This window comes from Polyodon spathula, chromosome 8, assembly GCF_017654505.1.
Source record: "Polyodon spathula isolate WHYD16114869_AA chromosome 8, ASM1765450v1, whole genome shotgun sequence".
NCBI classification, from domain to species: domain Eukaryota; kingdom Metazoa; phylum Chordata; class Actinopteri; order Acipenseriformes; family Polyodontidae; genus Polyodon; species Polyodon spathula.
The window spans coordinates 28459726-28472203 of NC_054541.1; the positions used below are offsets into that span (position 1 = coordinate 28459726).

Below are 12478 nucleotides of genomic sequence, written 5' to 3' on the forward strand. Positions count from 1 at the left end.
AAATGAAGCTTTACTTAGAGCTTGTTTTTTTGTGTGTTTTAAAGACTGGTAAAGTCGTTACAAAGTCTTCATCAATAGCTTGTTGTTTGAGACAAAAATGCAGTTGTTTTGCTTACTGGAATTAATTGTGTCAATTGGGAGTGCCATATTTAAGGATTTTAATCTTTATTTATAATTCAGGGTTGCCAAATTCTAAGAGCTATGCGTGTGCAAATTTATACAAAACAAAAAAACTTTCCCTACTGCTGGTATAATGTGCAGTATTGTGTATTCTATTTTTGTGTGCCGTAATGTGTTCTTACTTCAACAGAATCAATATAATGTTTTTGTAAAAACATATATTTTTGATTCAACATGTTTAAGGTTCAATTTAAAGAAAGTGTTTTGATAATTTGTTTGGTGCATTTATGTTAATATTAACCAAATATTGTGTTGAAGCTAACGAAATAAAACATTTAAAAACTTTTGATTGAATGTAGCATTATTTTGGTAAATTAAAATTCCTTCACAGATAGATCGATATGTATCTAGATTAGAAGCAAGTGATACAAAATTATATAATGCTAAAAATAAACTTTAGCAATAAGTTTAGACACACATTTCAAGTTAAGTCTAGTGGTTCATAAATAAGCAAAAAGAAGAAACTTACAAATATATAAAACTTATATAAAGCAACTGTTGTGATTTATGATACAGAATATATTACATGACTAAAATTGTTTTGCTTTTCATTTTGGTATGTTCTAGTAGTGCAAATTCACTAACCATGCTCAACAATTATTTATGCCCATACCATTATAAATGAATATTATTATTATGATAGATTTAGCGGTAGTATTATTAATATAGTATATTTATTATATACACACAGTAACAAGACAAAAGTATTGGCACCCTACACTTAATATAAGTTAATTCAAGGAAACATGTTAAATACAGGCATTAGTGGACATTAGTCACTAATTAATATGACATAATACACAATTTCTGGTAGTTTAAACAAAATCTTTTTAAGAAAAACAAAAACACTCAAGCTGATTGCAGAAGTATTGGTACCCCTGCTTTATTATTTCATGTGTCCTCCTTTTGCTTTTACAGTCGCCACCGCTTTATCGGGATGCCTCTGGAGAAGGAAAAATATCCCGAATAAGCAGCTTTCCCAATTAAACTAGAGGCAGTTGAGATGACCGTAGTCACTCTCTTTTTTCTTAATGAAAAGAAGAATGAAATCACATCACATTATGATTAAATGTTAAATACATCATTTAAAATACAAGTCCTTGTTTTGTTTTTTTTATTATTATTATTATTAAATCGCACCTGTGATGTTGACACGCTAACTTTCTTTGCAAAAGCAGCCTGAGAAACCTCAGGCAGCTCCTCCTTCCCAAGAGTAATACCTTGGTTTACGCAAGTCATAGCGTACTTACTCACTACACTGTGCTACGCATCCTGTCTTGTTCTGAAGAGCGATCTCCGTTTATCATTTGAAAATACTGTATCCCAATTAAACGACATAAATAGCATTAGGAAGAACCGTCACCCGGAGTTATATTCCATTTAAGCAGCAATCCCGATTAGGCGGCACCGACTATTATGGCTTTCAGATGATAATTCTTAACTAATATGTTACATCTTGTTGGTGAAATCTTCTTGTTGTATTTTTCCTTCCTCTCAGACAGATTGGATACACAATGCTTGGCTACAGCTTTTTTTCAGATCAGTCCAAAGAATTTCTGTTGGATTGAGATCTGGTGATTAAAAAGGCCATTCCAGAACTTTTATTTTCGTTTGTTCAAGAATTCCAGAGTTGCCTTCACCATACGCTTTAAGTCGTGTTGCATTGGAAGATAAAGCAGTCTGCCAATCAGCCTCCGTGCAGATATCATCTTTGTACAGAACTTCACATGAATGTCTCCAGTCCCTGCTAAATGTTTAACTGTAGGTACAAGGTTTTCTTCATTAAAGACTTTTCCCTTTTTTCTTCAAACATACTGTGGTCCATTTTTTCATATTTTACTCATCGGACCAAATAATTTTGTTGAATGTGACCGTTTCCTGTTCATATTTCTTGACTTGGATTTTAGATGTGGTTTGCAATGAGGTTTGTGTATATTGCTGGCTCTTCTGTGATCTGAGTCCTTTGTACAGTTCTTTCATGCACTTATGTCTGATGCTTCTAAATCTTTAAATTCTTGGCTTTTAATCTTGGATTTTTTGTAGCTGCTCTGACGACTCTCCTACCTCGTGTATCCTAATTATCTTTGGCTGTCCACTTCTTTCAAGCATTTCAGTTGAATTTGTTCTGTTGTACTTCTTGATTAGTGCTGATTTTGGGATTGTGGTAGTCCATATGTTTGATTCTGTTCTGTAGCTGTAGCCTTTGTTGTAGTTTGCTGAGTTCTTTTCTCAAACGTGAATCCAACTGCTTTGTCTTGAACATTGTCTACTGTGTTGCCTAAACCACCTTTAACAGATGTGCAAAACAATGACCTATTTTTCTGCCTATCGACTTTATAGTACAGCTTGGTTACCGTGTAATGGTTTTCAGTCAATCAATATATTTAATTTGTTCTACTAAATGTGTACAGCCTTTTAATCTAAAGTTGCTAATGCTTTTGTCAAGAACATATATTTGAAGTTTTTTTGTTTGTTTTTTTTTTTTTTTTTTTTTTTTTTTTTTTTTTTTTACAAAGATTTTTTAGTAAATTTAGTAATTTGGTCTTTGTCATTAATTAGTGGCCATTGTTCACTGCATGCTTATATTTATAAAGTAGAGGGTGACAAAACTTTTGTCTGTGACTGCATATTTGCAGTTACAAATTTAAAATATGTGCAGCTTGATTACCTGTCTCTGAATCCACTATATGCACATGTACAAATGTGTGACATACATCCAGACAAGTTTTATGTATCCTTAGAGTCTCTGAACTCACAGTAAAATTAAATAATTTGACAAGAATTGGATAAGCATTTGTATTTGAAAAATAGCCTGAAGATTCACTGATGATTTGAACATTTATTTATATTGTATAGATTTTTATTGAAAAACAAACTGAATGTAATGAAATTAAGAGTACTGTTTACTGTGACTGTTACAGAACAAGAAAAAGGGACAAGTTCATCCAGAATTCTATTTTTAATGGCATCCCAGCCAATTAGTTATAGGTCATGTATCTTGGGGTGGCACTGAATTTAGCATATGACTTAATCACTTTATTCACAGCTTCTAGGAAGTCCTTCTCTGTGGCAATTTTCCTTCGAGCTCTAATAGCAAACATTCCAGCCTCTGTGCACACACTGCGAATCTCAGCACCTGCAACAAAAATTTTAAATTGATACCCGATTTGTATATACCTCCTGAACATTACTGACAACATCAATGCATGTACACTGAAGTGCTTGAAATAATTTACACCCATATATGTGTAACTCTAGATCAAATAAATAGCTGTTTGGATACAGTTCACCAGATACTGTATATGCAGGGTGAAATACATATTAGGGATGGGAATTTCCGTATATTTTAATGGTCGTATACACTTAATTTACTAAACGATTACACTTAGTTTTCATCAGCGTGCCACTGACACAAAATAATGCTTACATAATACCAAAATTTAAGTAATACGTAAAAAAAAAACCAACAATAGTGTTACTATTTGACAATGTTTCAATAAGTAGCTCTTTTTTTGACCAGAAAGTATAATACAAATAAAGTATGCATAAAGACCAACTTCTGCATAATTTCCAAATAGCAATTAAAGGCAGCATAATGTAGAGATTACAAAAATGTTTACATTAAGTAACATCATATTAAATACAGTATATACCTCCTGATCCTGGTATACATGCTGCTGTACATGAAGTCTTACAAATAATGTAGTACAGAGTATAGGTTAAATCTTTGACTTTCATGAACTAAAGTAATTTAGTGTCATAGAATGGAAGAAATGTTTATTTATAGTAATATGCTTTGCTGCAGTGGCAGGCAAAGCGTTAATGGGTCTGTTCAGCTCATTTGCAATATAAAACTATATGATTAGTAATTATATTAACAATTCTCTAATCGATTACTCAAATAAAGGTTTAGATGTGCCCATCCCTAATACATAAGCAGGTAGAAACATAAATAAATACGTACAGACACCTCCACTCTGTTGCTGGGAATATGCAGTAAACACCTAACAGGTTATTTTTTCAGGTAATACACCGACCAAAGGTGATCACAGTTAAACTGCAATATTCCATCTCTGTCCACATATTTAAAAAAAAATCCTACCTGTGCTGTTGGGGCAGAGCCGGGCCAGCAGCTCAAACCTAATGTCTCTCTCAACGCTCATTGACCGAGCATGGATCTTAAAAATGTGAGTACGGCCCTGAAAAACAAAAACGTTTAACATAACACAAGACTTGCAGAATTGCAATTCAGTAACAAAGAGGATGTTGCTGTTTTTTTTTTTTTTTTTTTAATCAACCCCTGCATCTGAATAATGAAAAGTGACTGTTTGTTATTGCTAGTGCTACTCAACACCTGCATTAAAGCAAAAGGTCTCCCTTATTACTTTGCTAGACAACACTGGGATCACCCACCTCGAGGTCTGGCAAACTGAATTCAATTTTCCTGTCCAGTCTACCAGGTCTCATGAGAGCCGGGTCCAGAGTGTCAGGCCTGTTGGTCGCCATGAGAACTTTGATGTTTCCTCTGGGATCAAATCCATCTAGCTGGTTAATCAATTCCAACATGGTACGCTGGACCTCATTATCACCACCCGCACCATCGTCGAAACGAGCACCTGGGTATTACCACAAAAGAACAGACACTCTACACAAGAATACTTACCAGTTTATAGAGACACAGAGCAGAATTATAATAGTTTACTCCAATCACTTTGTCCTTTTACTGAAACTCCAGTAGATATATCATCCATTAACCACTCAACAGTGATACAATTAGAAATACTGAAACAAAATTAATACATTTAAAATGACAAAAAAGTATTTCTTCATACCTTTTGAAGACTTCCAGTTGAAGATTTTTTCATTTAATTTATTCAGTTTCTTTTATTTCTAAACTAGAATTCCAGGACAAATGCATCCAGTTTGTTTAACAATGTATTCATACATTTAAAACGGATTAAAGGTTCTAAATGAAATTGTTTGTATTTAGTGTATACTTTATATTTAATTTAACCAAACACAATTTAAAGGCTTTTACTAATCATTCTGTGGAGTTATACCGTTATTACATAAAATAGGCAATACTCGGTTAACATTTAGTAATGTTTGCACATTCATATTGTATATTTCACAGGATGAAACTGAAAGCACATACCTCCAATTGCATCAATTTCATCAAAGAATATAAGACAGGCCTTTTTAGTTCTAGCCATCTCAAACAGTTCACGAACCATTCTTGCACCCTGAATGAAAATAATAAGCAATGTAATTAAACTTTAGGAATGTATTTTTGGAAACCATAAACAATATTTCTTCTGCAAGATTACAGAAATAAGAGTTTGGGTTTTTTTTGTTTTTTTAACAATACAAGGAACCCCAGAAATCTAAAGGCATCTCCTCAGTTCCCCCACCCAATGGTCTACATGTTACATGAGAGAACACCAGTCTTACCTCTCCCACATACTTCTGTACAAGTTCTGATCCAATGACTCTGATGAAGCAGGCATCTGTGCGGTTGGCTACCGCTCGGGCACACAGAGTTTTTCCTGTGCCAGGTGGGCCAAAAAGCAGCACTCCCTTTGGTGGCTCAATACCCAAGTTAACAAATCGTTCAGGCTTTATAGAAAAAAAAAAAAAAAAAGCATATTTGGAACACTGAACAAAATGAATGAACTAGCAAAGCATGACAGGCAGGCTTGCTGTTTGGAATTAGAGGGTTAGAAAGTTTTAGAAATGCATAGATGTACTGTTCCAAATCACTTTGTAACCTGCAGGAAATTGTCTGAAATCAGAGTTATGTTCAACTGCAATCCCTCATTTTCTATATGCAATAACGGTTTTAATTACACTCGTATTCCAAATAAGTTTCTTGAAATTTGCTTTTTTGTCTGTTGATGAATACATAATCTGCGCTTAAGAACTGTTTGAAATAATAAAAAACAAAAAGTTGCCATACATGAAGCAAAGGAGTCTCAACAACTTCTCTCAGCTTCTCAATCTGCTCTTTGCAACCTCCAACATCACTGTAAGTCACATCTGGTTTCTCTTCCACCTGGATGAAAAGGGATTGAAGTCAGCACTTTGTTAAGTCATGTAATTAAGCACATTATTATTCATGCCACAATGATCAGAATGTTCTATATGAATCAGTCCTTTGTATTTATGATGAATATTTTATGGAAACTAAAATATTTTAAAAAATGCCAACAAAACAACTGCACTTACCTGCATCATAGTAACAGTTGGGTCAATCTTAGGGGGTAATGGAATGGAATGTGGATCTGGTACTTATTCAACACTAAAAAAACAATACATAGGAGGATTAGATTTATGTTAGAACAAAATCAGTTTTATAATTCAAACACTGGTGCCCCCTTGTGCAGGTAATACTTTTACTTTATTTTGATGATGAATACTTCAGGTGTAAGTTACATAGTCATGGCAAGACTTACAATGAAAACCATTCCAACATTTTTAGCCAACAGTTCTAGAAAATCCTATTTTCAGAAAAAAATACATGTTTGCATTCTATTGATTAGATAGCAGCAGAAAGGTTTATATTAGCTATATACCTGTACACAACACAAACAGTATAATTAAAATTAGGTTATAAAATATACCATTATTTTACCAGAAGACTTGTGTGTAATTTATGCACAGACCTACAATCTAATAAAACTATTTAAAAATACTGACCCAACTCTCATCCCCTCTTCAATGTCAGTGGGGGCTACCTGGTCGCTCAGGTCCACCACAAACTTTGCAAACTGTTTCACATTGATGATATACTTTGGATCCTCAGAATCTGCATTGATGATCTTGGTGCATCTAGGAAACGAGTTTGCTTATGATTAGCGAGGCTAAATGGGTAACAGAGACAGTAAATTATGCAGCTTCTGCTATGAAGCTTTCACTGTGGAACTATTCGTTTTCAGAGGTCATCAGAAGTTACCAGGTTGTCTTTAACATTATCACAGTATACGACAGTTGTTCTGCCTATTAAATCTGACTTTTGTAAAAAAAAAAAAAAACATACCAATTTAAAAAAAAAATTAATTAATTTAATCCTTGTATTTATCTGCTACAACCATGAACAATGCATCAATCTGAGTAATAAAACAAATATTTTAAAAATAAATAAACAAAGCAGATTACATTCATTTATTTATTTACCTTGCAACTTGTAATGGTTGCTCACTCTGAAGTGTCTGTTTGTCTGCTGCTAGATCCCAAAGTGCAGGTGGAGCCAATCCAGTGTCTGATTCTTTAATACCTGCACAAATAATGGGTTTTTCAAGGTTGTTATAATAGTATTAATATATATATTATATATATATATATATATATATATATATATATATATATATATATATATATATATACAGACAGACACACACACACACACACACACACACACACAGTGCCTATAGTAAGTATTCACCCCCCTTGGACATTTTCAAAGTTCAGTTTGCTCTGTTATAACCTGAAATCTTGATGCATTTTAATTTTTTCCTATGATTTACACAACCTACTCAACAATTTGAAGAGGCAAGAGAATTTGTGTTGTGAAACACCAGTTAATGAAAAATTTAAAAAAAGCTGAAATGTCTTGGGTAGGTAAGTATTCACCCCTCTGAGTCAATACTTGGTAGAACCGAACCACCTTTGGCAGACATTACATCTGTGAGACTTTTGGGGTAAGTCTATACCAGGTTTGCACATCGGAATCATGCAATATTCGCCCAATCTTCTTGGCAAAATTGTTAAGCTATGTCAAGTTGGTTGGGGATCGTTGGTGGACAGCAATCTTCAAGTCTTGCCAAAGATTCTCAATCAGATTTAAGTCTGGGCTTTGACTGGGCCACTCTGGGACATTCACTTTCTTGTTTTTAAGCCACTCCAGTGTCGCCTTGGCTGTGTTCTTGGCTGTGTTCATTGTCCTGCTGAAAGGTGAATCTCCGTCCCAGTCTTGGGTCTTTTACAAACTGAAGCAGGTTTTCCTAAAGGCTTTTCCTGTATTTAACTCAATCCATTTTGCCCTCTACCCTGACAAGCTTCCCAGTACCTGCTGATGAAAAGCATCCCCATAGTATGATGCTCCCACCACCATGCTTCACAGTAGGGATAGTGTTACCTGGGAGATGTGCTGGGTTGGGTTTGCACCAGACATAATGCTTTGTATTTAGGCCAAATAGTTAAATTCTGTTTCAGATTATTTTGCCACATCTTTTCAGAGTCTCCCACATGGCTTTTTGCAAATTCCAAGGGCTTTTTTTCAGAAATGGCTTCCTTCTTGCCACTCTTCCATACAGGCCAGATTTGTTGAGTACCTCAGCTATTGTTGACACATGGACAGTTTCTCCCACCTCAGCCATGGAACACTGTAGGTCTTTCAGAGTTGTCATTGGCCTCTTGGTGGCTTCTTTGACCAATGCCCTTCTTACCCAGCTGCTCTGTTTGGGAGGACAGCTTGCTCTAAGCAGATTCTGGGTGGTGCCGTATACCTTCCACTTCTAAACGATCAACTTGACTGTGCTCCAAGGGATATTCAATGCCACTGAAATCTTTTTATATCCCTCCCCTGATCTGTGCCTTTCCACAACTTCATCCCATAGTTGTTTTGAAAGCTCCTTGGTCTTCATGGTAGTATGTGTGACTGTGCGACCTTACAGAGACAGGTGTATTTAATCTAACATCATGTGAACCACTTTTATTGCACACAGATGGGCTCCATTTAACTTATTGTGTGAATTTTGAAGGCAATTGGTTGCACCTGAGCTAACTTAGGAGTGTCACAGCAAAGGGGGTGAATACTTATCTAATGAAGACTTTTCAGGTTTTTATTTTTAATTGATTTGTTTTTTCACTCAGGAATGAGACTTTTATATATAATCTATCTATAATCGATCACAAAGCGCTTTACAGAGGTTGGCTGTGAACAGTGCATTATATGCAGAGTCACTTACAATAGGATTTAACATCTCATCCACAGGATGGAGCTCAAGGAGGTTAAGTGACTTGCTCAGGGTCACACAGTGAGTTAGTCAGTGGCAGAGGTGGGTTCTGAACCGGTGACCTTCTGGTTACAAGTCCTGGAATTTAACCACTGGACCACACTGCCTCCTGTCACACCACTGTATTACTTTCTAAAAAACAATTACACACTCATTAAACACCACTGCACCTGAATCTCGTTGTCTTTCTGTTTCTTCTGCACTGCTGCATTGCTTTCAACTGCTCTCACTCACCCACTTACATATGCTGCGGTTTGAGGTTCATTTGAGGCCATTTTTAAATGTCTAGAGGAACTTTCTCTATATGTATAGCTTATGAATGTTGATGATGAATAGAATGTTGGTAACAATGGTTTTATTGCTTGTTGAACATGATAAAGTGGTTTCACTGAATGAGAGGCTTCTCAAAGGCATAAACAGCTTGAATGGAAAAATAAAGATCGAAAAAATTGGGTAAATTCTTTAATCAAAGTTAATCAAACAATTGCTATATTACATGTATGAAATGAAAATGTATCTTGCGACAAAGCTGTTATCAGAATATGGAATGGTAATGTAAGCCTATAGAAAATGTATAATTTAATAGGTTTTTGTTTCAATATGGTCCATATTCATAAAGCATTTTCAACCCAAGTCAAAAATAAGCATTTGAACTGCCTATAGGGACTGTTAAATTAGCACATGAGAGATTTAACTGACACTACAACTTATTTGTGTTGTTTTCCACTAAGGACAAAAAGGTAAATGCTTTATAAATATGGCTCTACAGAATGCTTTCTCCAGATGTCTTGGAAAGCCTGTGAGCCAGGGTCATTTTGTATTGTACAGAAAAAGGGAAATGTTTTATTTTTTTATTCTCTTCTTTTTTTTCATGGGTACCATTGATTCAGGCAAGTTGCTTATATATTGAACCCTTCTATATGCCTTGTTTTCACTAGGCATTGAGATTCTACTTAAACATTTACAACTACAAATTAAATGGTTTAATTACTTTTCCACAAGTTAGTTTAATGTAATATATATAAAACAAGTAGTTGTCATGCTGTCAAACACCTATAAATACCTCCAATGTTTTGATTCAAACACAGGCTCCCTTGAGAAAGATATGTACAACATATCGAAACTTGGGCAGCTGGCTCTTTGAGCTAATATATATATATATAGTTTTTGCAAATTGTTAAGTAAAAATTAAGCTGAAATAAACAGCCTGCTTTTTACTAATTGTTTCCAGCACATAGAATCTATTTGACTAGTATTAAATTGTGTGCAGGGCTGTACAGCAAGACTTGGCTAGTAAATGGTAATCTCTGAGCAATACATGTTTGTGGTTGGCTATCCTAAGGAATGTACTGTGAAGAGGTGGAGAGCCTGGCATTACCCAAGTTACTTTTACCTGTACAGATTGCAAGGTCATAATAAAAAATAAAATTAAACTAAAGACTACAACTAAAATAAAATAAAAACCACATCTAAAAATATAACTAAAAAACCTAACTAAAAAAAAAACACTGCACAGTACACAATCAGTTTAAGTAAAGGTATTTTGCAACAATCACTGTATTGAGGTTTCAAGTAACACATATTAAAACGTGTTTTTTCTACAATGAACTTACCAGTGAGTTCATTGATTTTCTTCAGCAGCTGCTGTATGTCATCTTCAACCTGTTTAATCTGTCTGGAGTAGGTGCTCTGTCCCTAAAAAGAGGCATCAGACAATAGGATAAAAATGTCAGCTACTCGAAAATTGCTAACAAAACAAAACCGGAGACCTAATATTACTCAGTCTAACAGAGGACACTGGAAAAAACTTCTAGTTGAAACATTTGTCATGTAATTTGTTTATTAGTTACAAAAGACGTACATCATTATGTATTCTAACCTATAACTTCCTGGTTGGCATAGTAAAGTATTTTAGTACATTTTACATTGCTAGAATACAATATTGCAAATGCAATATAAAAATTACTTATGAAGCCCTAATTTTCATGTAAAAGCGAAATAGTAAAAGGTGAGGTTAAGAACTAAATGTAGTACATTTTAACTTACATAGGTTTTCAAAAGGGCAATATCACCTTCATCCAAAGCTAGAAAAATGCAAGAGCACACATTTTAATACATAGATGCAACAACTAAATGTTTAATGTATATGTCTTTCTTAGTAATCAAAAAACAGTGTAATATTATGAACACACTACATTATTAAACAAACCTTAACAGAAACACTCATTTCTTGTATAAATATATTTGTCAGATGTTGTAAATAAAGATTATCTGTCAGTGGTTGTCTCTGACTTACCCCTATGACGTCAGCCTTGCTTAAGGCCTACTGTCAACAATGACAAACATTTTCATAAAACGTCATATGCAGACTTTGAGAATTAAACATCTTAAACATAACATACAACAATACATACTAACTTTAAATGAAATAACGTAAGTTTAGTAAGAAATCACATTATAGCATTCAGTCTCCCTGGAGTACTGCAGACTTCTCAACATGTTTGTGACTGTCACAACTGCATTTATTAAGATATACCTCTTATTGGTTTATCTTCCTTCTCCTCTTCTTTCACTTTGCGCTGCTCGGTTCCTAAATAGTCCGGCATGTTTTTTAAATGTATTTATTTATTTTTTTTAATCGTTTTGCTTTTGATGCTGAAGTGTTCCCTGATCCCCCGTCCAATGATTCTAAATGACGAGGATTACACAGCAGGTTTAGGCGCTTCCGCTTCTCCCGGCAAGATGTGCAACTCTAACAGGAAACGAGTTTCAGATTTGTTTTATTCTAATAATTTTGCCTATGCCTATGCATCTTGGTGTCGACATTTATGTTGTGTGTCCGTGTGGCGTGTTGTTAATGGGGAAAATGAGCAACCCAAAGGAATATCCATTAGAAAGTGTCCTGAGGGCATCGGGTGAATTTTAATAGTTAGGGTTAGGTTTTAGGGCTTTGTATTCTTAAGGTTATGGTTGGGGTCAGGGTCAGGGTCAGGGTCAGGGTAGGTTGATTTCGTGGAGTTGCCAAGCTCTGGAAGTGAAAGATGAGAGTACTTGGCAAATGCCCTCAGCTGATGCCCGCAGGACACTTTTTAGCGGATATTCCTTTACGCTGCGGAAAATAATGTCATAACCAACATATGTTAATTATACTGTATATTAAACGATGATTTTCTATCAATGACATACATTTTTGTGTGTTTAAACTCTGTATGAAAATGACAGTAGTAGAACTATATATATAAAAAAAAGAGTTTTTTTCGTTAAGTTTGTGCCACGACAAAAAC

General features: G+C 34.7%; 1 protein-coding gene across 1 annotated transcript; it reads right to left on the reverse strand.

Moving 5' to 3' along the window:
- Positions 1–3027: 3027 nt before the first annotated feature.
- LOC121319731 (26S proteasome regulatory subunit 7-like) lies at positions 3028–11941 on the reverse strand. The gene is given in 12 exon segments (XM_041257475.1): positions 3028–3316; positions 4283–4379; positions 4594–4796; positions 5336–5423; positions 5632–5796; positions 6137–6232; positions 6406–6478; positions 6877–7008; positions 7354–7453; positions 10808–10889; positions 11241–11278; positions 11731–11941. Coding segments are annotated over 12 exon segments (1302 nt in total). The 5' UTR covers positions 11801–11941; the 3' UTR covers positions 3028–3158.
- Between the last annotated feature and the right edge of the window lie 537 nt (positions 11942–12478).